This window comes from Lutjanus erythropterus, chromosome 13, assembly GCF_056507025.1.
Source record: "Lutjanus erythropterus isolate fLutEry1 chromosome 13, fLutEry1.hap2, whole genome shotgun sequence".
In the NCBI taxonomy this organism is placed as follows: domain Eukaryota; kingdom Metazoa; phylum Chordata; class Actinopteri; order Lutjaniformes; family Lutjanidae; genus Lutjanus; species Lutjanus erythropterus.
The window spans coordinates 24,714,374-24,741,735 of record NC_139329.1 but is presented as its reverse complement, the minus strand read 5'-3'; the positions used below and the strand labels follow the sequence as shown (position 1 = coordinate 24,741,735).

At 39.1% G+C, this 27,362-nt stretch overlaps 2 protein-coding genes and 1 non-coding gene across 3 annotated transcripts in view; all 3 read right to left on the bottom strand.

Annotated features, from left to right (window-relative positions):
* Positions 1–8,601, bottom strand: part of dennd4a (DENN/MADD domain containing 4A) — a 34,176-nt gene extending 25,575 nt beyond the window's left edge. Inside the window, exons 1-5 of the mRNA XM_084734963.1 lie at positions 8,372–8,601; positions 2,002–2,333; positions 1,543–1,789; positions 1,371–1,440; positions 1,105–1,274 (exon numbers count right to left, since the gene is read on the bottom strand). Of these exons, the coding sequence (XP_084591089.1) occupies positions 1,105–1,274; positions 1,371–1,440; positions 1,543–1,789; positions 2,002–2,312 (798 nt within the window). The 5' untranslated portion in view covers positions 2,313–2,333; positions 8,372–8,601. The remainder of the gene's footprint in view (positions 1–1,104; positions 1,275–1,370; positions 1,441–1,542; positions 1,790–2,001; positions 2,334–8,371) is intronic.
* A 6,739-nt stretch (positions 8,602–15,340) lies between these two features.
* trnaq-cug (transfer RNA glutamine (anticodon CUG)) lies at positions 15,341–15,412 on the bottom strand. The gene has a single exon. It is a non-coding gene; the product is annotated as a tRNA-Gln (tRNA).
* A 7,937-nt stretch (positions 15,413–23,349) lies between these two features.
* Positions 23,350–27,362, bottom strand: part of megf11 (multiple EGF-like-domains 11) — a 100,239-nt gene continuing 96,226 nt past the window's right edge. Inside the window, exons 24-26 of the mRNA XM_084734246.1 lie at positions 27,181–27,225; positions 25,740–25,946; positions 23,350–24,346 (exon numbers count right to left, since the gene is read on the bottom strand). Coding sequence (XP_084590372.1) covers positions 24,171–24,346; positions 25,740–25,946; positions 27,181–27,225 — 428 coding nt within the window. The 3' untranslated portion in view covers positions 23,350–24,170. The remainder of the gene's footprint in view (positions 24,347–25,739; positions 25,947–27,180; positions 27,226–27,362) is intronic.

The following is a 27,362-nucleotide window of genomic DNA, read 5'->3' as shown; positions in this document are numbered from 1 at the left end:
TCCACTCGAGAATTTTCATCATAATAATCAGCTAAATTATACTCAAGTTCTTTGAAGCTGTTCCTCCCAAATAAATAAACAAATCATTCCAGGCATGAAGTGCCAGGAGACTAGACCTCAGACTAGAGGTTGCAGGGAAGAAGGAGTGAGCACTGAGGCATTCAGCATCTGAAACTTATGCACCAAGCCCAAGTGGTGCATGAGCTATCCATTATTCAAGACATGAGCTGCAAAAAAATCTTTTATGCTGCATTGCTCTCAAACACTAAAAGCCTTTTAGTATTCCAAACACAGCCTTTAGACCATTTTTATGATCAGTCAGAGTTCAGAAGTTGATTAGGATTGTCTGGTATTCTTAGAAATACTACTGCAGTTCATCAACAAACTAATCCATGAGGGATAGTAATACGCTGCGAAAGACAGAGGGAGAGATGAAGATGGAGACGCTGGCTGAAATTAAGCAATCAAGGGAGAATTTTTGTCTTAACGGCCAGAAAACTGATGCCAGCTTTGGGGGAAGTGCGTAATTAATGATGATGTAAATGAAACTTAACAGGACTCTGAAGGGAAGTGGAGGTTTCCTTGGTAAAATCAGTATGTGTATGTTTGTAGGTTTCTACGTGTTTTATGTCACTAGAAAGAGCAGAAAAAGTAGCACAATAAATACTGGATCCAATAAATGAGAAATTTATTATAATTTATAAATCTGATAATGACATTATAACCATTAACTATTAACTATAATAATTTCTGATTTGACAGATTATGCCAAAGCTTTTAATTTCAAGTCTTAGGTAAAATGCTCTCTAAAAGCCAAAGTAAATCCATGTATTTTTTACAGCTTAGCCTTTCTTGCCCTCAGGTGAGCATAAATTAAAGGTTATGTGAACTTCTTTTTAAATACAGAAATAAAAAAAAAGCCATAATCTTATCTGTAAAAGTTATAAGAAGCAGGTAATTTTCAGTCATTAGTACTGCCTGAAAAAATCCACATTATTCATCTTGAAAAGATAAGTGAATCACACATGAAAATCTGACTGAAAAAATATTGTGGAAAAAGAAACATGGTTACTGGTAAGTTCTAACGTCAGTAGGTGGTTTTACCTTTTCTCCAGAAGCCCCCGTCAGTACGAATGTGGAGAAAACAGGCAGGGAGTGTTTGGTGTGTGCCGGCCAGCACTCGATTGTGGCCCCCATGGGCAGGCAGAACATAGGCACTGACTCAGGCAGTGGGAAGGACTCATAGTCCTCTTCAGGGTACCTACACAACAGACCTGGACACAAATACACACAACAAAGTCAAACACAGTCATCTTAACTCCATTACATGTTCATTTAAACTGACAGTCAGATTCTGCACGCTGCTTTACCTGCTTTGTATGCGATTGTGTTTGCTTTAGCCAGAGATTTCTTGTAACAGAGGTACACTGAGGATCCCCACTAGAATATGAGAAAACACCATCACAGATTGGTCAAAACCTGCATTATTTATTTGTACAGACACACAAGAGATCCAACTGTGTTCTCAGAACTCTTTCCCACCATGCTGCTGTTGAGGTTCTTGTCCACCTTGCAGAAGGTGTGAGGTGGCGTCTCCCCCTTGCCGGGGATGATGATGCAGACATCGGTAACAGCCAGGGATGTGTGAGGCTGGCTCTTGGGCGCGCGGCGGTAGGTGATGTAGATGCGTTGGGATGAGGAGTTGCTGATGTTGGCAGGGCGACCTGAGGGCGTGGTCTGGACGATGTGACATCCAGGCTTCAGCTTCTCTTTCCACTCATACAGAATCCTAAAATACAAGGCCTTGTTAGACTTCACTTTAAATATGATCCTTTTGAAACAAGCATGAAAAGATATTACTGAAAAGCTTTGATGATATATTCATTGAGGAGATGTCAGACTAAAGGATGTGTTAAAGAGCCGATTATAGTGACCCAAGGCATAGAAGTGATTAGTGGTGCCGGGTGAGTAGAGGGTCAGTGACTGAGGATTACTGCTTACCCAAGATCTGTCAGTGGAGGCTTATCTCTGCCTCGCTTGAAGCACAGGAAGATCTGTGGGCCCCTGAGGCTGGCTCCATTGAGCTCCGCAGAGAGGCCTGAGGGGGTGCTTTCCACGCAGGTGAACCCTGGGGGTACCTCTTCACCCAATGAGCGGATCACGACAGCTACGTCGGTGATGGGTGCTTTTGGTTTCACAGACTTGGGACCGGCATCGTCGAAGTGGAGCTCCTCCTCCAGAGGCTTGGACGAGTCAGTGAGGCCGGCAACCACAAAGTAGTCGGCTACACGAGGCCCTTTATCCTCCATCATTTCCCATTCCCACACTGTGGGCTGAAAAGCAGAGAAGGGAGGAGAGAGGGGAGGATTTCCATTATGCAATTTAATCATTTTGATAGATACAGTCCAGCTTAAAGGCACAGCATGTACGTTCTGCTGTTAGGGGCTTCTCTCACTTTAAAATAATAACAAAAGATGTAGTTTGATGACTTCCGACGTAGCATGGGATCATGTTGATTCAGGGTTAAAGCACCATTGCACAGGAAAATCTTTTTGAATCAACTCAGGCAAAAATCATGTTCACAGATGCACACAAAACAGCCTCACAAGTTATAGCAACTAGCAGCAAATTACAGATTTCTCTGGGTTTAAATATTGTTGTAAACATTTGGGGAAACTTAAGAACAAAACTCAACAAAATATATCACACAATTATAGAATTTCTAGATATTTTAATGCAGAGGAAAATGGGTGTTTGCCTTCAGGAAATGACCTGACTGAGCAGAGCAGACTGGCTAAAACAGGATCACTTTTAAAATCACCTGGTATTAATTGTGACGCTGCTCCAGTTGTTGCATTAAACATGAAAATAGAGATTCATGTAAAAACGACATCCCCTACATTACAGATACATGCCATGGTGAAGAAAAAACAGAATTTAATGAGAGCATCTGGAAGTATTTAGCATGCATTCCTATCTGCAAAAACACCATATTTCACCAAGAAATATGGGAGGGTTTAAGACCAATGACCTTGCTATATGCCATGACCGATTACGTAAAATAAAGCACATGCCTTTGTAGAAAAAAGTGTGGAAAGGAAAAGTACCAGAACAATAACTGAGCACTAAGAAATGAAGGGGGGTGCACTGTAGTGCAGCAAAAGGCTTTTTCTGAGCTTTTAGCGAGGTAACATTCATATATGCCGTGCTCAACAATGTTGAGCAAAAGAAAGGAATAGAGGGAGCGCCTGTGAGTCAGCTTGTTATAGCTTTATCACAAAGCATGGAGCCCTGGAAGCCCTCTCAGCGCTGGGCCAGTTTATTGTGCTGCAGCTGAAGAGCCTGCTTTATCTCTCTCAGCAGTTCCTCCACACTCACTAGCAAACTGATAAACAGCTGCCTATTATTTCCCCCACTGGGATATGAAGGAGTTAGAATAAAGTTATCCGCCTCCTCTGCACTGGATGTGTCGCTGCTAGGAAGCATGGCACACAAGAGGCCATGACCGTATCTCACCCACTTAGGACTTTGGCTTTAAAGCTAATGGGTCTGTGTGCCGTTTCCCTCATGTGGCCAAGTGATGGGACACGCAGCTAAACAGGCTTAGGCTGTGAAACTGGCCGCTAACATGAAAACATGGAAAATGGAAGATAATCTGAAGTAGCAAGCAAACTGCAGCATTTCCACAGTCATGCTGAAGGATGAGCATGATTCAGCCACCTGTAACTAGTCAGTCAGAGAACGCCTACATTTAGTTATCTGGCTAATTTGTGGGCGTACTAAAATCCATAAGGCCTTCCAAAGCAATTTACCAACAGAATTCAGTCAAAAATACTCCTCTTTTATAAGCCTGTTTGCACTGAACATCAGTAAGAGTCATCTTCTAAAATTATGACTCATCATCACAAGGCTGCTTGTTGTCTCGCAGCATTTTAGCCTACATCTGTTTATGACTGTTTATGTCCAATGTTCCCTGATTAGCCGATGGCTGTTTTCATTCCAGTTGTTTATGCTCAACAGCGTTGGGCCTTGTGGGTATACCCAATGAATCAGCATGCCAAACAGCAAAACATTTCCAATTTTTTCTGATCTCCTGCAACAACAGATTTTATTATGGCAAAATATGTACATATACATTACAATAGCATTAATGAAACACAAGACATTCTTATGCATCATTGTTGTTTCCACCACACGAAGTTTCCCCAGGGACTAAGAACATTTGGAGGAATTCAGTGTGTCTCCACCACAGGGCCCAGGTCTAAATTAAGTTAAGGGGACATTATTTAACCCCCTAAAAAGTCCCTGCTCGGGAGGTAGAACTTTCCAAAAGTACAGAAAGTACTTTGGGGGTGGGGCTTACAGTGATGAACATTTCTTATTGGTTGAGTACTTGTGGCTTTTTACTTCATTGTTATTTTTAGGAATCTGCAGCCGCAAACCTTTATTGATTTTTTCCTTTGTGCTTTGACACATCAACATAGAGTTTAAGAAGAGAGCACATGGCAAATGGACCGACAACAAAGTTCAGGTCTTAGTGAGGATTCATGCTCAGGATGAAATCCAGAGGAGCATCGCACAAATAATAATGCCTGTCTCTCACTTTATATGGCATCATCATTGTTGTATAGTTGTGCATACAAATGAGTCACTTTTTCATTTCTCAGCAAACTAATTTGCCTAATCTTCACAGGTTTTAGAGTGCAGTGAAAATTGCAACAACAGCAGGCTGAGGGAAACTTTTTGTTCCTTGAAAACTAGTTCATGGGTCTAAAAGTTCTGGGTACTTTGGATGGAAATGTGGCTTTATTTTAACAATTGTTGAATATTCACAGTTGTTGCAATAGATAACGTGTCCATATATACAGAAACACATCTCAGACTGTTTTCCACATATATGTAGTGGTCAAGTATTATTCTGAGGCAATATACTATTCAGGCAGTCTGTTAGAAGATTAACAAAATTCCTATCATCACTATAAAAGCTTCCACCAGGCTGCACATGATGTAAACAATGTCAAAAACAGATTGTACAGGATTTTTTTAAAAAACAAACAAACAAAAAAACACGTAGACCCTATCAATAACCCACTTGAAGTGTGTGATGGTATCTGTATCTGCTAAGACCCTGCCCTCTGCCTGCATTTTCTCTTTTTTTTTGCTATGTTATTGATGCTTTAACAACCTAAAGCATCAGTATTTCACATCCAGAACTATCTTTCTGGTGTGTTAGCTGTATATTCTACATTTACACACATGCGCCAAACCACAAAATACCTGCTCTCAGTAAGTATGAAGTAATGCATGAACGCTGCAAAATATAAAGCTGATGGCATGGCAGATGCGTCGTATAATACTCGGAAGGTTCAGGATTAAATATAGATGTAATCTCTAGTTCCAGCTACCACTACCATGTACTATCCTCACCATAGCAACAACATTAAACCTGAAGACTGAACTGAAGACCAAACAGTTCTCACTGTGGTGCTAAAATGAGCCAGGGAACATTGTTCTTGTTAAATACAAGTCGACTAATGGGCTTTGCCATTAGCACGGATCTATATAGTTTGGAGAATCACAGCCAGACAATGATGTCTCTTAAACGTGGATATTAACAGATAAACCCTGAATATGAACATTAAGTACAACGATAGTTTCAGTAGTTCACCTGATAATGTGTTCCATGTTTTTAGCCTTTTTGTTGTATTTGCCCGGAAGTGATTACACACTCGTCACGCCTCTCTGTGAAAAACCCCGTCCACTGTTTTTAGTGCGCTTTACTCTGTTTTCCATTAGTTGATAATGCTGTGTAGGCTGCACTAGATTAGAAAGGTTACTGCCCTCATGCTGTTGTGTTTCTTGTGCTTTTTTGCGCACAGTATTACATCCCTTTGATTGTTCAGTCATCATAGTTTCCTGAAAATCTTTTGAAGCCTTCTTTAGTGAAATACAGCCTATAAATAACCCTGACTCGACTTGATATTTTATTTTCCATGTGATTTCCAGCTATCGTCGCATCACTTATTGCAGGCAAGTGATGTTGGCTCAAGACTGGAAGTGAGTGACTCACGGTCTCCCCAGAAACTGCAATCTTTTCATTCACCACAGTTTTCTTCATAAAAGCAGCACAAATAAGGACACAGCGGATTTCCTCTTCTTAGCCAACAACAAGCCAAGTTCCTTTTTTGCAGCCACTATTGTTTTTATGAGTCACATCCAACCGTCAGCTTTGCAGAGAAGACACATTTTCACAGTAATTTAACCGCTTGTGCCACAATGTTCCCAGCATATTTTTATTTTACCCTCATGAAGCCACAACTTAGCCACAAACTCAGATCCTTCCCACACTGTCTGAGAAGATCACACATTGTTATGTAGCTGCAAATCCCAGGACTTCATTTAACACATTGCAACATGGCATTGAACTTTTTTTTTAATTGATCAGTGACAAAAGTCAGTGGTGGAAAGTAAATAATAATTTATTTATTTATTCAAGTACTGTACTTAAGTTGTAGTTGCTAGCTACTTTTTATATTAAGATGGCACACAAAAACAAATGACCAGTTTTTTTTTTTTTAAATATCACCACCAAAAGTAAATGAAGTAGTAGTGCAACAAGTAATCGATTTATCGTTTTGAGTATTTTTATTTCAGGAAAAAAGTCCAAATTCTCTCATTCTAGTTTCTTAAATGTTAATATTGGGTTTTTTTAGTCCTCTATGACAGTAAACTGAAATTCCCTGGGTTATGTATGAAACAAGACATTTGAAGGCGGGCTTTGGGAAACAATGATGAATGACATATCATGAACCAAATAACTACTTGATTAATTGACAATTAATCAACAGTAAATACTCATTAGTAAAAAAACAAATAAATAAAATTAGCTCCACCTCCAGCAAGGACAACATTAAAGGTATAAAATACATTATTTCCCTAAAACAACAGCAACAACAACAACAATGTATAGACTCATATAAATATAATCCCTCTCAGTGCCGCTTTGCCAACCCAAAACGTTGGTATTCGACAGCCTGGGAATGAGACTAAAGAATCAACTATCTTTCTTACGAACAGCTTGGACAAATCAAACTGATTCTACCTTTAAAGTACAGTTTATATAATAATACATCAATAATAATGGTCAAACATTGACAGTTGCCACTCTGCATTATGAGTACTTTTCTGTACTTTTACTTCAGTGAAATTCTTAAACTTTTACTTGTGACAAAGTATTCTTATATTGTGGTATTCTTACTTCTAACTTAAAAGTAAATTATTTGAATACTTAGACAAAAATGGTTCAGCATGCTGGCTGGAATGAGAATAAATTCAATATGGACATTATCATTTGAAATAGTATACTTGATTATTTATCTCTCATTGCCTTTTGATGCAAGGAACAGTTATGCTGGATTTTAACATGAAGCCTTTAAAAATAATCAGCCTCTCTCCACGCTGTGCTGCATGTGATCCTGTGATGTGATATAAAAGCCTTTTGACTCTTGCTTTGAGCATCACAGCGTTGCTGTAATGACGACCCAGGAGACAGAGACAGAGGCTGCTGGACAGTCAGTCCCAGGCTGTGCAGGGATTAGAGAGGGCTGTATTAACAGCAGGAGGGGCAGGGAGGATGGGCAGTCTGATCTGGGGAGGGAACCACCACCACAACATTTCACTCAGCATCTGTTCCTTCTTAACCACGAAGACAACCCTCCTCACCCTCATCAGCCATTTGCATTCCTTATGTTTGACAGGAGGGGGGACCCTGCTGCCTGTTTGATGAGGAAACCACACACGCCCAAGATAAATAGAGCAGAAAGATGGAGAATAAAACACTCTGAGGTGGTGTTGGAAATACAAAAATACTAAAAAAAAAAAAAAAAAACTATACATGATCAGGTTAAATCACCTGAATCTGGTTCATTGTTAATATTTGGTGTATGATCCATGAAAAACACCACTGACCACAGCGACCATAATAACACAGAGGGGTTTTCTCATTGCCCACATCACAAGAAGCCATCTTATGGAGCATCTACACTGGATGCAATGAAACAAGCCTCCATATGACTTCATTGTAACCAATGGGCGCGCTGTAAATATAGTGAACCACACACAGGATGCTCACTATAAAGCATTTAATTATTCCTGCAAAGCATACAGCTGCACGGCAATAATATAACCTGTTTACCGTGTCGGTTAATTATCATAATCAACCTTCAACATTATGATATTAATTCAAAGCGTTTCGTTCGTAGAGCTCACAGTCTCGAAAAATTATAAAAATAAACATGATAAACACCCTATTAATAGAGCATGGATGTACGAGCGTCTGTTTTTATTCTCAGTAAAAGAAGAATCTACTCACATCTCAGATTCACGACGGCTTGAGGATGATGATGAGCTCGCGTCGAAATAAAACTCAGATTTCTGTTGATAACAAATGTTATTTCTCAGTGTTTTTTTTTCCTTCCTTTATTTTTTTTCCCTCCCCTGTCTAAATTTGTTTTCATACAAAATTAATAATTCACAGCAGGTTGGGTGAATCCGAATAAACCGTGTAGTCCCGAGCAGGCAGCGCTTTATCCACAGACCTGCGCTGTTCACGTGACTGATTACAACCACCACTGACGTCACTGATGACACTGCTGGCAGCTGTGACAGAAGTACAACGACGTCGGTAGGGTGAGGAAACATGAGGATTTACATCCACAAGTTCATGAAGAAACACAATGCATTTACACAGGGCTTCAGCATAGCCCAGAATAATGAGAACTGTAATGATAATGATAATAATGATGTTAACAACAAAAAACAATAACAATGACTAAACACCAAGTATACATCTCAGTGAAAACTGAAAATAATATTATTGGCATTTATATTTAATTTATTCAGCAACCTGTTGAACTAAAATATTAACAGTAGGATTGCAAGTATTCATTATTGATTACATATTCTGATTATTATTACTTGAAGAGACTAATCAATTCTTTTGTCAATAAAATTTCAGTATATAATTAAAAATTATGATAAGCTCACCTAGGCCGTATACATTCACATGTATGAGGTTGAGTATGTATCTGGAAGGCAATGTATATTTATGGTAAAATGCGTGTCTTTTTGACGGCATTAAAGTAGTAAAATTCAAATATAGTTAGTACAAATAATACTGCAGTCAGCCAATAAAATATCTAATAAAATAACATGTTACTTTTTAATTGTAAAATGTGAATGTGTCCTGATTTCTAAAGCAGCCAAATTCCCAAGAAATAGAAAGGACATGACCGCAGTGTTTGCCAGTCGAAAACTCATACTATCAGATTTTTATGTTAAATGTAAAAAAAGGACAGTATAAAACTTGAAAATCACAAAATTGTGTATACTTAATTATTTAATGTGACCTCCCACACTTATGAGAAAATTAGCAATAGCTCTCTGCCAAAACAATGGTATACTGTAATTAAACATTTTTATACAAACATTTCAGTCTGAGAGACACAACAATCATAATATTGTTGTAGTTTTTCTTAATCAGCCCACTGTCAGCTGCATTTTTATAGTTAAACTGAAGTGAAGTGTATATCAGTGCAGGATATGCAGGACAACAACTGATAAGTGTATTTGTTTATCTCAGACTGCTGCAGAGGTTAGAACGCCTCGCGGCTGGAAAGCCTGAGAAGGCTCAGAGAAGCGGCAGTGGGTGATGGCAGCACTTGTGGCCAGAGACAACATGGCCTATTGTGTTGCCCTCTGCTGCCCTTGTGTGGTGATACCAAAGACATACAGGTTTGTTGAAATTTTACAAATGACCATATTTGAATACCGGAAGATCGCAGGCTGCTTAGATGTATTCTGCCTTCACACATTTTGCTGTGTCATTGTTGATGCTGTATTTTGTGGTACAATATGTCATGAAGTCACTATGTCAAAAAATTTTAGACATCTTATTCCCTTAAGAGAGATGTAAAAGGTTGGAAAGTGAGATATCAAAATAAATGAGGGAGAACAGGATGCAAAAGGAAGTAAATTTATGAATGATCCCATCATACTTTGCATATTTATCTTTGTTCCATTTGAGCCCGAGAAGCTCTGGTTGCTAAAAAGAAAAGAAAAATATGAGTCCAGGAAATTACAAGGAGAGTCTGAATGACGACTTGAATACTCCAAGCTGATTTCACAGCAACAGACGCTGTCTGGGTTTTCTTTTGTGTCCATGAGATTGAATCATACGCAGATTGAAAGCTCCTGTCTCCAGTCCAGGATATAACATCAGCTGCTTTCCTTTAAGGCTTTCTCACCACTCAGAGATGTCGCCTGCATTTCAGATGTGCAGGTGTGCACAGAAAGTGAGACAAGGTGTGTAGGTTCAGTGTGGACAGGTCCAGGATCTGAAGTTTAAAGCAATTTGTAGATTCTCTGCCGTTTTAAGGAAACCTTGTCATTATAAAAGGGCTGAAAACTGTTTGTCTGGAAAATGTTTTTTGTTTTGTTTTATGAATTTGACATTTATTACTTAACCTGAATTATAGATGATGAGAAGTCCCTTTCAATTCAATTTAGTGTTTTTAACTTTATTATTATAGTAAGACTTTACTGAAATGTCTTGACATCGCACTTACTCTGACATTAAATTTTGTGGGTGGTTTCATCATAGGCCTCCAAATCTACCATGACAGTGCAAACTTGAAAAACGGCTCAAGGCCCCACAAGTTCAAATTATGCCTTCACAGAGCTACAAATTAAGATTTTTCCCACACTTACATCACACATATTCTGTATCTTTTCGCCCCAGCACATCAAATGTGATATTTTAAGATGACTTTTATGGTTATAGCATTATGTTAACACCTTATTCATACTTTTAAATACTTTTCTTTGTGATCCAACCTGCAACTTGACATTTTTTGATATCTATGAACACCTTCGGGTCTTAACCAGAAACTTCTTTGGACTTTAACAGAACTTGTCCACACAACACAGATTTTTAAAGATGGAACTGCTGAAGGGTTTGTGAGGTGTAACAAGTTCAATTTTGCCTAAACTACAAACAGCAGTTCAGAAGAAGTTTCCAAATCTACCATGATAGGTAGTGCTGTCTGGATAAATAAATAAATGCACTCAAGAAGGCTCACGGAGCAGTTTGGTGATTTGATATCTACATTAGCTGACAGCACTCATGTTTAATATAGTTTTATTCTCTCCCATGATGTCAAGATCACTGAGTAAATATTTTGTGACCTAACATAGCAAATCATTTGCAACTAAAAGTCACATTTGATGTTGACCTGTTTTGAAGGTGTCTTTCTGTAGCTGGCTATGACTATTAGACAGTTTTCTCAATTTTTAATAAGGGGGATGGGAGGAATGATAAGACTCATTTTTAAGCAATCGTTCACCCACCACATAACAAAATATTTTAGAATTGATTACTGAACCAAACTGAAGCTGATAGAAGAGAAAAATGTGCTATTACAAACCCATCTGCTACTTCAGCACCATGGACAGCACCATGGATTACTTAATAGACAGCACAGGCTGCTGATATGTCAGAGCCATGGTCGGGGCCATAGATTCTAACTTGCACAAACCTCAGTCAGATAAAGGATCAATGAGTCATATATTCAACTATCTCTCTGCCCCTGCACTCTCTGTGAAATCCCACCTCATCCCCCTTCAAATCGCCTACTGACTATGCCTTCAAATGACAGGTTTCCAACAAGTTTTGCTTGCTGTTGCCATTCGTTTTGTTCTTGCTGGCACGTACAAAGTTCCCTGCTGATGCGCTTCCAATGTAAGTGGTGGGGAATAAAATCCACATTTCACATGCTGTGCAAAAATACATCCAAAAGTTTAGCTGAGTCTTTGTTTTGTTCCCCTCTTTGTGTTTCCCCAGACAGTTCTTTGCTGAGCTGCACTGGAGGGAAAGTTGCATAAAGAGGGAATTTTGTTCTAAAAAGACTTAAACTTTAAGATTCTCACTTGGTTTGTCTAACTCAGACTGCTGAGGCCTCATATTACCTTCACATACAACTCTGAATACATTTCTGCACTAAATGATGAGTTTTGTTTCCCATCACTTACATTTGAAGCAGGTTAATAACGGATCTCTTAAAGGGCGAATGACACACATCTGTCTTTTCTATTGATTGAGGCTGTGACTCCACCCAGTTATCCAAAGTTGAGTCTGACATGAAGCACAGACACAAAAGTCTCGCCTGTGTGACTGCAGCCTTGGTGGCATCTAGCAGTGAGCTTGCAAATTGCAAACACCTAGCTTCACCCTCCCCCTCCAACTGTGTAGGAGAACCTATGGTGGTGGTAAAACATGGGGGAAAAGCATAAGGCTGTGTCCAGAACCAGTAACTGGTATGTCTGTTTAATTACAAGTACTGAGTTCACCTAACTCAGTTTTTATCAACTTGTTATTAACACTCATTTTAAATAGTTACTTGTACTTTGAGGTCGAAAAAGCTGCCAAACCCAGTGTACTTGAGTTGGGTTCACTTAAACAAACATTACTTAATGTAACTAAGTACATTACTCTTGTACTTAAGTAATAAAAAGATCTTTTATAAAAGTAATAAAAGATTTACCAGCGAAAAAGAATAATAAAGAATAAAATAATACAACAGAATGATAAAGAAATAAAATAAAGAAATAAAGGAGAATACAACATTACTAAAATTTAAAAAATATATTAAGAAACTCAGATATGTGATGTTTGCGTTATTTAAATTCTTTATGAAGAAATGTACTGATGTTTTATTCATTTTCAGTTAATGAGTTCCTTGAAATTTCTGTGAATTATAAACATTTTCTTATCCAGTTGTCTTTTCTTTTCATTTCTTCATAATGCCTCTGTAAAGTTGCTGATATTAAGTTTGACATGTGACCTGTCCCAGATTATCAGGCAGATTTCTTTAATTAATTTACTTCTTTCTTAATTTTCATATTGATTTTAGGCTGCTAACTTTACATCTGGTCAATAAAAACTAGCCTTCTGGCTAATTTGGGTATATTTATAGTAATGTTTAATAATATGAACTGTCCAGGGATAATTTAATTTTAATTAATGAAGTCCACGCCCCTGTCTGTTGTTCATCCTGACAACCAATCAACCAGCAACATGTGGTCACACTGCTGCAACATGTGTAACAAGGATAAAAATGTAAAACCCAGGACTGTGAACACTTTATGTAAATTCCTCACCCTTTTGCGAAGTCGCCATTCTAAGTTCAAAGCAAGAAAAAACAGTCAGCGACTACATTGGTGTGGATCTGACGAGAAACTGGGTGGGGGTTAGGGGTGAAGGGTGTTCAGTTTACAGTATTATCTTGTGTAGGTAGTTATCTGGCCAGTACCGTCAACAAAGAGTGTCTTTTTTGTCTTTGTGTCTAAAGTGCTGATATGAGTTTTGCACACTCAAGTAAACAAGTTAGTGTAACTAGTGTGCATTCACAATTTAATTAATTAAAGTATTGTGCACTCACAATAAACGTGTTAGTCTAAGTATTGTGGACTCAAAATAAACAAGTTATTTTTACTTATTTTTTAAGCAATGAGTTTGCATAAATTTGAGTACACCCAACTTATTAGATTTTACAGTGTATGGCACTGACAACACAACATGTTTTGATCTCACTGTATAGCTCGATATGAGCTGGTGCACTATAGATCAAAAACAACACAGTCAGCTTCTGTGGGCGTTACACTCCATCAAATAACAAGGAGAGAGATGAAGATGAAGCCTGTGATGAAGGCTTGTACAATACTTCAGTTGTCACGAGGAGGGAACAGAGCATCCATGGCAACAGCCAAAAAAGATGGACTACCACTTACAAAGAGAATGACTAAATTTAAGCAATAAAAGGTCATTTGAACAGTTGCTTGATTTCATTCACCGCACACATTGGGAAAGTCATTTGTGCCAACGCAACAAGGAAGTGATGAAATACTGTAGTTTGTCTCGTTATATTTAACAGCATTTACAGACCGAGAAGACAGACCTGAGAATAACCTGATCCTTCCTCACTAACATGTGACAGACAGAGAGACGGAGGAGTTTTAACAGGAACAGCATCTTCTGTTTTCACTCAGGATATTCACTGGGGATCACATTTTATGTTCGGGGATATTTGGAGGTTTGAAATCAGATAAACATTCTGACAACTTTATATTAGTCTGTCTCATGCAAAGGTGAGACAGGTGTGAGTCAGCCTGTCATTAGTTATGATTTGTAGGGTCACTATGAATTCTGTTGTAGACACAGATTTAGTCAATATTCCTGTTGAATAATCTAGATGAAATTATTTTATAATGGGGATGAGTATTTTGATGGGCTCACCCTATTTACATGTTTTTTTTTTAAAAACTCCTCAAATGAATCCTTCATTAAGCTGGAAGCATGTTTTGAGGCTGGTTAAAAATCAGTCAGCCTGGTGACGAAAATCCTATATTTCAGAAAACACAAAAAGCTCAAGACTGAGTCATGAAGACTGGTTCACCAAAGGGTCACCGTTTAATAAAAAATCAAGCAGTATCCTTAAAATACACTTCCGTGCTGATCACAGGTTTACGTAAGTCATCCCTCAAGCTTTAGAGTCCTTTGAAACAAACTTTCAGGGTCCTACAGCACCGGTTTTCAAACTGGGGTCCCAGGACCAACAAGGGTCCTCATGTAGGTTGTAGGTCATAAGCAATAGGAAGAATAAAATATTTTAACTTTAATCACACTTTTTTGTGTTTGTCATGTATGATGTATATTGAAGCACATTGAGTTTACGCTTGTATGAAATGTGCTTTATAAATAAAGTTGAATTAACTTGACTTTTTTGAAGATGGGACAACAAGGGAAGAAACTGGGTTGGCTGCTCTGATTGATTGTAATTTATAGTGATCTTAGTTTACTCACTGATTGACTATGAAGACTATCTTCAAACCTAAAAATAAAAAAAATACTCTGTAATTTCTTAAGATTACTTCCTCTCAAATTGGGGGTTGGTGGTCTAACGTGCAGCTATTGTGGGGTTTCTGGACATGAAATTATTTGGGAACCCCTGTCCTCCAGGTCTGTCTTTTCAGGCTTTATTTAAATAGTTGCAAAAATAAAAGGAAGGTCGGCTAATAAATAATAATAATGATAATAATAATAATAACCTCTGAGTTAAGGAAATAAAGTAAGTACTACCCTTTTAACTTTTGGTCACCACAATGTAGAAAGCTTAGACAGTGTCTCTACTTTATCAGCAGTACAGATGTCATTTACTATAAAGTCTTCATTCATCAATACTTCACTATATGTATGCGGTGATGGATCTATTGTTGCTGAAAACTCAGGTTCCACCGAGATTTGAACTCAGATCGCTGGATTCAGAGTCCAGAGTGCTAACCATTACACCATGGAACCTCCTATTATAATTATTAATATAAAGTAACCTGCAAGCTAACTGTAATATTCATGGTATACCATCAATAATTTTAATTTCTGTAATTTTATTCACTGGGAAACATCAGAAAGAAAGAAAACCTACCTGTCATTGATTGCTTCACCCACTCTCACATGTGTGGGTCCTCTGTCTGCCCCCTGTTGGCCAATAGGAGGAATAGCAGCGTTTAAATAAATACTTCTCTTTTCCAATAACTCTTTGTGAGAGTTTTTATTTCTCTCACAGAGGGACTAAGGATTAGTGGACGTCATTTTAATGAGGAGTTTCATAATGTGGCCGCTGTGCAGCCCTCTGAGCTGTAATTAAGGGCTACAGCCTGTACAAGCGAGCTCGACCTGATAATGATAGTCTACCAGCAAGACTACATTTGGACTAAATTCATAATGTGGGTTGGTATTGCATGAACGCTGGCCTTCAAAGTGTGTTAAGAATTCAAATTCAAATGATGAATATACCAAGATGAGTACAAGCAGTATAAATAACCCTTCATTTGATCTATGTCATGAAATATTACACATTTCATTTTAAATATGGGAATTTAACAAGGGCACTTCTGCATGCAGTAGCTGGTATCAAATAAGTCCATTTACCATTCACCAGACAAAAAAGAAAACTCTTGCGTCCTCCTCCATGCACTGGCCTCTCTAATTAGACTGATTTAGATAAATATCTTTTGTGCATATAATAAATGTTACAGACTTATTTTGTTAAAGGGCTTATTTGTGTGGAGTTCAGTGTGTTAAGGTGCATTTTTATGTTAATTTGGGAGCATTTATAGACACAGAAGAGGAACAGAGAATGATCAGTGTGACTGGGATGAATACTGATTATGCATTAAGAATGGCTAAGTAAAGATTCAGCCCTGGTCTGATGGATCCTCACAGTTCCTGTAGCAGGACGTGACCACAATAAAGATCTGCAGCTGAGCTCTGCTATGAACTTACCCACATCACAGAGTGCAGTCAAATGGTTCATGTTTAAATAAAAGCACTATTACACTGAGTTCTAATCAAATTCCTGATGGAACGGTACAAATTTTAACAGAGGTAGTCATGTGCCAGTCATCTTAGAAATGTCTTTTGCTTGATTCGTTTTTCAAGTGAACCTACCACCACCTGGCTCTGGATGTCACACTGAAGTGAAAGTGACAGGTTATCTAGCAAAAGTGTGGTCAGCATCCAGGTGCAGCCTCTTGAGAATAAACCAAAGGTGCAGCTCTGTCAGACCATTTAAAGGTATAACCTCTTCCCACTGGCAGCCTCTGTGAAAAACAGCTCCGGCTGAAAGATATCGCTGACAGGCTGACTGCAGCAGAAAGGATTATGCCTGAGGCCTGCATTCGTAAGGGGAAAGTCCCTGCAGTTCTTCTTTGCCTCTGCAATATTTTACAACATTTTAATAATCAGCCTAGAGACAGTTTCTTGGAATTAATACATTTTACAGGTTGTTTTTTGTTCATTGTGTTGCACATATTCTGTGTGAACCCACCAAAGGATATTTTTGCATTAAAGTCTGGGCTTGTTTATAAACTGCTGAATCCAAGCAAACAAACATGTACTCCTTTTGCTTGTTGTTCATTGTGCTGCAACTTGGTATTATCTGTTACTTTTATATGAGCAAAGTTTTGTACTTTACAATTCAAACATTTCTCAGTCTGTGAACTTTCATTAAGATTATACTTGTTTGGTAATTTAATACTCCCTGCTTATATGACAAGGAAAAGTGTCTGTGTGTGGTGGATGTGGGGTTCATTGTCTTTGGGAGGGTGGATGTTAATTATGTTGTGCGTTTGCCTCTGCTATATTGAATTTACTTCATTTGTATTTATTATAATCTTGTGCACATTTTTACTAATTGCTCTCTGAATTTTAATGTAAATCATGTTGAGTTTACATATTAAAATTGATTTATATTAAAGGGTCAGTATGTAGGATTTAGTGGCATTTAGTGGTGAGGTTGTAGATTGCAGCCAACTGAAGCTGCCAGCTTTAACAAGTGTGTAGGAGAAAAGTATAGAGGCTGTTAAACGCTCTGTTATTCCTTCAGGTGTTTCTGTTTTGTCATTTTAGGGCAGTGATATCAGATATTGCTATCACTTGGATGACTGACATGCACTGGTCCTTTTTACAAAAGATGTGATACTGGCATTGTTTGATTGTGTTGCAGATGTGTTGTTTTGTGTTTTATGCAGAGTATTTTCACAGTTCTTTTAAGGTGTCCATTTCCCCTTATGTCCCCACCATTTTGCAACACAAAGTGATGCCCTTGCGTAGAAACATGGTTGTTCAGTGTGGCGAGGTTCATAAAGAGGCTCTGCACCCTCAGTAGATATAAAGGGCTCATTCTAAAGTAACAAAAACACAGCTTTACTTATTTTCAGGTAATTCATGAAAACATACTTATGAATACTATATTCCATTTCTGCCATGTTCTGACGATTAATCACCCTAAATCTTACACACTAGACCTTTAAATCTATAATAAATGTATAGATAAAATTGACTTGCCTTGTTCTTCACACGTTTTTCATATGTGCTCAATAGAGCTTTTTCTAACTCACATATTCCATTGTACACCAGAAAACTTGCCAGTTGCATAGAATTTTAACTAGTGTACTGTATGTAAATAGTGAATTAATTAAGTGGAAAATATGCAACAAATTCTGTATAACTAAAGTTCCCACTCAATGCATCACAGTGAAATCAGAATAGGAATAAATGAGCAAGAATTTGTTTTGTTTCTACTGGCAGCATTAATTTACACCTAAAATGTAAATGTGTAACAACAACTCTCTCTGAGGCTGCCAAATTAGAAATGATGGAGCACAGTTGTGGACAGATGTGGATGTGTCAGTGAGAATCTGGTAATCCTCGGAGCACATTAGGAGGGAACTACAAGCTTATAATGACATACTCAGTGGCTACTAAACTTTGTTTCAAAACTAATTCATGTTGGTTCAGAATGGCAGAACAACAAGTCAAAGCTGAGGAAATCAAAAAACGTTTCTTTTTCTGTCACAGTGACTCAGCTGAAAGACAGCACCCACCAGCTCTCCAGCCGCAGTAATCATACCTGCATTTGAACACGAGTTGTGGCTTCAGCACCTTTTCAGTCGGATGTCGTGCTGGCAGGCATTTGATTTTCACACAGTTTAAACTTTTCACCTTTCAGTGTCTGCCCTGCTCGCAAGCTGTCGTATATAATAAGTTAAATAAAGTCTCAGTTTGGTTGTTGTCTTTAACTCTCTCCCCTCTGAGCTGTGAGAAAGTCCATGAATTATTTCTGTGCTGAGAGGATATTCAAGCTGCAAATTCAAAATCTCTCTGGAGTGCTCACCTCTCTGCAGCACGACCTCGTCTTTTCACGCTTCTCTCTCTTTCCAGCTCTCTCTGAAGTACTCCAAGTTGTATTTGGTCCATTAGCTTCTTGACTTACTGACTGCGTTTCCTTTCAGTAGGGCATCACTCAGGCCTGTTGGCTGTCAGCAGGGCAGCATGTCCATCATCCGTGGAGCTGCTGAAATGTTCTTCAATCAGAACTCCTCTACTGCAGAGAAGTGCTTCACTGTAACTTCTCCCACAGTCATCCCATTTCAATACAGACACTTTTCTTAATAATTAGCCACAATTCTAGCATGTCTCTTTATGGATCATAAAGTTTCAGGCTTAACACCACACTAAAAATACGGCTGTTAACAATTGTTTTCATAATCAATAAATCTGTTGATTATTTTATCAATTAATCGATTAGTTATTTAGTCTATTAAATATCAGAAAATGATGATAAATGTGGATCAGTGTTTCCCAAAGCCCAAGCTGACGTCCTCAATTGACTTGTTTTGCCATTCAAATATATTCAGCCGACTGTCATAAAGGGGTAAATAAATCGGAAAATATTCATGCAAGAAGCTGGAATCAGGAAAATTTTCACCTTTCTTTCTTTAAAAATTACTGAAACCAATTAATCAATCAAAATAGTTGGCAATTAATTTAATAATCATCATTAATCATTGCAGCTCTTACTGAAAGCACACTATTTTTACTGCATAAGTGGTATGAGCTAGTAGTTGAATTAGTGCCTGAAAAGACTGCAGCAAACTGCAGCCACAGTGCTGTGTGTATTATGCAAAACCATGCATAAGATATGACACTATGCACAAATGCCACAGACTGAACAGAAAGGGTGTATATAAAAAAATGCTATGATTTTTTTTATGTCTCATCGATGCAGTTGATCGTTTTAGATTTGCAGTGCACAATCTAAATCACATTTAAAATACAGATTAAATATCACATTAAGTGTTTGACAGCTGCAGAGGCAAATTAAAGATGAACTTAACCACCACTAAAATTCTTGTCTTTGCTGACCTCCCGTGGTGTAACTTCTCACCTTACTGCAGTGATGTACAGGTGTACTTCAGGACCCTGTGACATCACTGTTAGGTACGGTTGCAGGTGCAACAAATCTCACTTCAGACCATCCCCAACCACAGCTAGTAGTGATGCTGACTAAGGCTTGAAACATTCAACCAGAGAGGGCAGTAAAATACTGTCAGCTTGGTCTTAAAGGGAAACTAAAAAACAATGTATAGACACACAAACAGAATCCCAATGGGGAGAGAGAGGCTCTAAAACAAAAGGGCCTCTAGTTTGACCTCACAAATTACAATAAAGTGCTGAATTTCAGAATGTTAATCACGATCAACATTACCAGTATTAATGCATATCAATAACATTAATACACATCCCCAGCCAATGTGCACACAGATACAAACACACACAGGCAGGCAGAGCAGACTGAGGACACAGTGACTGGATGATGGGTAAGTTCGGCTGTATTCACACAAAATGTTGTGCAGAGGTGTGGGCATGTTTATTTGTGCTTTAGAACGTAATGGCTGTCAAACAGTCAGAAAATAATGTTTTATTTTTCTGATTCACTTCTCGCATTTGTTGAGCAGGGGACGAAGGGCAGACTTTGAATAGTGCATTGACAAACAATCCCACATATTCTACCAGAAAACAGGGTTAAATGCCTGTTGATTAGAAATGCACTGCCGGTGGTGTTGACTGTGCAGTGGTGGAAGTGGTATTCAGATCATTTAGGTAAAAGCAGCAATACCACTGTGTAGAAATGTTGCACTACAAGTAAAAGTCTTGCATTCAAAATGTTCCTAAAATAAAAGTATTATAGCTATAGCTACAGTTATTGAAGCTTTTTAATGTTGCAGCTGGTCAAGGTAGAAATCATTTTAACTACTTTATACACTGTTGGGTTGTATATAATGCAATACATCATATTCACATTTATCATCTTCATAATTTATACATAAAAATGTTGCAAGAAATAAAAGGGCCACAAATGTGCTTTAAATCTTCATAACAATTTCACTGACCATCAAATCACAAGTTGTGCAGAACTCTGAAGCCTATGACGTATAAATCTTGTAGTTTTCAACTCTCTGAACAGTCTATTTATCTTGAGATCACTGTGACAAAATGTTCCCATTTATGAATATGGAGGATGATTAACAAAAATAATGTTTCCATGACTTTGCTCACCAACAGACTCTGACAACATGTTGACAGTTTGTAATGACGACAGAAGGTCATAAATTGTAAGCGCTCAGCGACAGACTTGAATAACATTTCTTTTTTGTTAGAGTAGAATCCTGTTTCAAACAGTCTTGTCGTCAACACTAATTGTAATGACATTTAAATATTCAGAGCTACAGATGGCGTGACCTGTCTAACACTTAACATGAGAAGTATTAACCTGACTGAAACGGGATTCTGATGGCAGAATAGGCTTTTAATTTGAAACTTAAGTACCAAAACAACAAGCAGCATTGATATGACAGCAAAAACCTTCCTCAGAAGAAAAACAGTCACATAAAATATGATCCACTGTCACCACACTGGTCAATGATGGCATAATGTCCAGCACTAATGAAACGCTGTCTGGGCATCGATTGTCAACATGTTATTGCTTCTACAGAGAGTGAAATGGAATTCACATAGTGAATGAATAAATTCATTTCAATATATAAATAAGTTAATTAGCCTGATATAAACAAAATATTTTAGAACTGGACTTTTTACATATGGTTCCCAAATGCACGGGATATCTGTGGGTCTTAAATTTGTCAAATGAAACCTTACTTTGAATTTACAATCTGACAGAGAGAGAAGAGAGAGAAAGAACATTTTAAATAACTTCAAAAACGATTCACAAAATGACACTGATCATCTCACAAGAAGATAAATTGTGTGTTATCTACATCAGTGGGTATCCATTATCTGATCATGCTCATCTTTTTTTTTTATTCTAGTGTCACATTGATAAAAATTCACCATCACTAATATAAATTCTTAAATAAAGCAATTAGCTTTATAAATACAAAACAGAAAAGGTCAAAGCAATCCCTTCTTAACACCCAATATTTAAAAAAAAAAAGTAAACTATGACATTTTCAAGAAAAAAATGCTTTCACATAGAAAACAACACAAAATCTGATTACTTCATCAGTGTGGGGAAAATCCAAGAGAGTCCAGATGTACTGTGTGTGTGTGTGTGTATCTCTCAGTAATGCAATAATGCATGAACACCGGTGACCTCAGTGCATCTCCAGATACACATGGCCTCATTTACACTGCAACTTAAAGGAGCAAAGTGTAAGATATGTCTGTATCGTGACTCTGAGTCTGGCTGGACTTGCAGCTCGGAGCACTGGAGGAGTGTGTATGCGTTTACACCTTGGGAAATGGAACCAGGCTCGGCAGCCTTTTGGTGAACTCAGACAGACCGGAACCAAACACAGCCTCCAAGACAGAGAACAGTCTGATGACAGGGAATACTGACTTACAGAGGCTCAAACAGGAGTCTGACTCCAGGAGCGAGTAAGACGGCAGGTGGGGACAGGAGAAACGTGAGGTGGAGAGGAGCGAGACGGAGGTCAGGCATTAGAGAGGCAGTGGATTAAGTATTTATTTCAACCAAACCAAAGGTGGTGATTTTTGATCAGTTTTTTGATAAACCAAGATGGTTTTTGGTGAATTTTGTTTTGTTTCTGTTGAATTTGAACTGTGTGTGTTTTTACAAACAAGCTTGGTTTAGTCAAAAGGGAGAAACATGAATTCAGAAGGTGTACAGTTTATTACAGACAATATGAGTAAGAATAGGTCCTGACAAAACTAAGTAATTATTTTGTGATACTAACTCATTATTTCTAGAAATCTCCTCATTATTATGACTTGCAGGATCTACTTTGTTCCACTGGCTGAAATGGGCATCCATCGATGTTTCACAGAGGAGACAAGAATATGACGTAGCTCTCGCTCTGTTCGTCACGGTTAACAGAGACTCCAGTCTGCAGTGTAGCTAGTTCATACACTTTACTGATACACAACTGAATTATAAAGAAATGTTAGACTTTGTGATCAAAGAAAGTGATGTGATCTCGACACTTCTGTCTATATTTGTACGCTCTCTCTTTTTGACTTGTCCTGAGCTCGCTCTCTCTCTTGCACACACAGACACTGCTGCAAGTCTGCAAAAAACTGTTTCGGTTTTATAATCAGTTGATGGTTTTTGTAATACTTCCCATGTCCATAATTAGATTGTTTTGGTGCTCCTTCCAGCACTTGATGCCCTACACACAGTGTGTGATGCACATACACGCAGCAGTGGCCCTGTTCGTTAGAGTATACAAGCTCAGAGAGCTGGTGGCCCGGTGGTGCAGTTGGTGGAGCGTGCGCCCCATCTACTGAGGCTACAAGTCCTCTGCAGCAGCCGTGGGTTCGACTCCTGCCTGCAGCCCTTTGCTGCATGTCATTGCCCCCACTCTCTCTCCCCCTTCCGTCCACACTTCAGTTGTGGCCATATCTTACACATTGCATCTTTAAAAGAAGCTCTGGAGTTACAGACAAGTGATCACCTTAGTATAAATTCTGTGACCTTTCCTGGATAACCGTGACTAAAGGACCATTACAATATTTTACTATTTATCCATGCTTTATCCGACTGGGTTCAACCTCAGCTGGGTTTCCATGTTTAACAGAGAGTTCTTGAGTATTTGACTTTTCTTCACCACAGAGTGGATCATCACTTCATGTCAGCTGTGCTGCGATCTGCAGCTGCAGCACACAGTGACAATTCATAAACTCTGATGTCTGTCTGTAGTAAATCTTCGCCTGCTTTAAAATGGTCAAGGTTGCCATACCTTCCTTCCTGTGGAGGAAATCACTTCTGTTTAGGGGTCATTATAAACACTTGGCTGCCCTTGAATAGTAAACCTATATCACGGGCTAAAAATGAGCATGAGGCTAGCTCTCTCCCTGTAAATAATCTGTCCACCCAATCCCTGTACTCTGCCCCAAGCGCTGTTTGGAACCATTACGTTCCACTTCAGGAGGTCCATAAAGAGGCTGGGCAGCAGTTTGAGTGATCAGTTCTGTAAGAAAATAAAATGGGTGAATGGTCGCTGGTGTGTGGGACACTCTTTTCTCCCCCTCCTTCCTTTCAGGGCCACAGGAAGCGTGTGAGTGAGGGAGCCAAAGAGAGCAGGGTCCAAAGGAGCTGCGGCTGTCCCTCCATCTCAACATCTCAGTATCTAATCGAACACACACGGAGACAGAGGGAGGGCCGTCGGTTTGAAAGTTGGCTGAACGTTGCCTGGATTGCCGGCACGCTGTCAGAGCCGGGCGGAGGGTGTGCCCTCTAGAGCAGGGAGCTTGGACTCTCTGGGGGTGGTGGTGGTGTGTGCGTGGGGCTGTGGCGCATGGGGAGTATGTCATAGTGGCTGGGGATGTGGCTGCTGCGGGGAAGGTCATAGGGGCTCTGAGAGAAGCCGGTGGCCATTCCGTTGGGTCCCTGCAGGACGCTCACTGTTGGCTCTGTGATAGTTTGGGGGAAAAAAGGAAGGAAAAAGTAGAGGAGAGGTACATAAGAAACAGGACTCGAAATTAACTTGTTCCTCAGTGTCCCGCAACTGTCTGGAATTCTACTCTAAACTGTCCCAAACTTAACAACCATTGTCTTAAATTTAACTTCTTTTTTTTTTCATTTCAATAACCTTGATTCAGTAAATCCCATCACTTCATTGACTCACTCTTGTCCACCATGCTAGTTCTGCTAGTTGTTCCCTGCAGTTAATTTAAATTACACTCTTGGTTGAGTTACTGTTTCTGCTTTATCAATAAATGCATCATTGCAAACTGCGGTGTAAATGCAAAACTGTTTCTGATTGGTGTATTGCAATTAAAATAAACATACACCTAATTTGAACATATCTCATACTGAACACTTATAAACAATTTTATTTTAAACACCATAACTGTGTGTAACTGCATGCGTCATGTAGTGTAGGGCTCATGCTGCTGCTACCTCACATTTTTCAAGTACAAGTACTTACATTTGGGTACTTGCCAATACCAATTACTAACATAAGTACCTAACAATGCCATTACAGTTCTTACAGTGGCTTTCAAAAACATGTTTTATTTTCATCAGATATTTCTCACCTTCTAAATGTAATTAACTGTTGTTGCAGCTTCCCACTGCTAGCATGACCAAACTCCTTGAACTCTGCATTGTGTTAGTTCATTAGATTTTTTTTATCAAATTATTTGTGTTGAAGGAGCCACTTTTCATAAAATGGTATCTGGTGCGGTGGTATTCTTATTAATAAGTAAAATGATAATATATATGTTCCATGATGCATTTATGGAATAATTTCATGTGTAATAATAAGTTTCTCTGTTGTCCCAGAAACAGTATATTTCACCCCATTTACACCTGGTATTAAAACATGATCTGTATCTGGTTATGTTCAGACGTCCAGACAATGAAAAATGCATGTTAATGCAATGCTACGTGATCAGAATGTGATCAGATTTATGTGACCACATCTGGAGGTAGTCTGGCTTGAATTGTGTTCATATCCTAGACAGGTGTAAACGCAATTCACACAACAATCAGTATGACATATCCAGATCTAGATCTCAATTTAAGACCAAGCATCAAACATAATTCTATTTCTATTGTCCCCAGGACAACGGGATGTCGTAAATTTTGTGTGCAGATGAGAAACACTGAGGCTTAAGAATAGCAGGCACAGGCTGAGGAAAAAGGAGGAAGGACAGGTGCATGCAATAGAGACGCAGCTCACATTTCCTCTCATCAAGGCTTACAAAGTCTGTATAGGCTGTCAGCGGGGGATATGACCAGAGAGGCCATAAGCTGCAGGACCCTGCTGAGCTCCACGCACCAGAGCAACAACGCACTCACCAACATCATAGACATTCCTGCTCGCACTGCCCAGGAGGGTGGCAGTGCCCCCAAAGGGTACTTCTCGGTGGGAGGGGGACTTCATCTCCACGTAGCTGCTCTCTGTGTGCTTGCAGGCCAGCCCTGGAGGGTCTCTAATGGTGGCGTATGGATTCTCACTATTCAGAGAGCAGGAGCTGTTGCTGCACATGGAGCCCTTGATGTAATCTGCAGTAGCCGTGAGACAAGGACACATTCAACATCAAAAAAAAAAAAGACTGTCACTGACTTATAGGAGCGGTATTAATGCTAAACTCTGAGAAATAAGGGTTCCAAAAGGATTCCTCCTGATGGTCTGAGGTTCTAAAAATCACTTGCTTCTGAAGAACCCTTGTTTTGGAACAAAGAGTTCCTCAAGGATTGTTGAAATTCTTGAAGAAGGGTTTGTCAAGGGTTTTTTGTACCAAAAAATTAAAGGGGTCTCAGTGGCACCCCCTGGATGGGTTCTAGATAAAACCCTTGGAATGTATAAAGGCTCTTTGTAAAACCTTCTGTTTGTTTTCTAAAGGAAACCATTTGAATATAAAAAGGTTCTTCGTAGAACCCCCGTGTGTGTTCCAGATCAAACCCTTTTAAACCCTTGGAATATCAAGAGGTTCTCTGTAGAACCCCCCTGGGTGGGATCTTATTGGCAGAGACGTTCTGGGTAGAACCTCTCATAGATGGTTCTAGATATAACCTTTATGTTGGGTTCTGGGTAAAAAAAAAGGGTTTTCCTATGAGGATAAGCTGAAGAACCCTTTATGGTTCTAGCCAGTACCTTTCTTTCTAAGAGTGTAAACTGTGATATTACCAGTAAAATTTAAATAGACATCAGAGCGTGGCCTGGAGAATGACAATGAAAATCGTTGCCATTCTGACGAAGTTGTACTTCTTTTGTCTCCGACAGGTGACTAATGGTGGTATATAGTAATCAGAGTACAAAGGGGAGAGCGTGGAGGGCTCATCTCATCCATAACAGTCTCATCAGTCTGATAAGAGGCCTCATTAGAGACCGCAGCAAAGCTCCTTTAGACCACTCTTCACACCCCAGGGTCCCTCGCACTCACCACCGACTGCACAGTGTGGGAGACAAAATGACGTATCGGGCACTGAGCCACAGAGAGCAATTACCGTTGGAACAAAACCTCAGCCCACCATGATCTTGTCCAAAGTGCAGAGAGTTTTCACATAAATCACAGCGAATATAAGGATATGGGATTTGGGTCAGAGAAGAGGCAGTCTCACAGGGGAATAGAAACCAAATGGGGAAATTGATACGTGGGCCGTTGAGCGTAAAAAAGGGTTTTGTAGTATTGGTGCCGGTGAAGCTGAACAGGATTCCACATGCAGTATGTCTACACACACACACACACACACACATACATACACATACACACCGTTACCACAATTAATTATTTACCTTTTCTGGAGCCCCTCTGTGTCTGTGTCTCACCCTGTTGAACCTCTGTAACACATGTCAAAACATGAAAGTCAAACATCACATGTGAATTCCCCCTGTGTGTGTGTGTGTGTGTGTGTGTGTGTGTGTGTGTGTGTGTGTGTGTGTGTGTGTGTGTGTGGGTTGACGGGAAACATCTCATT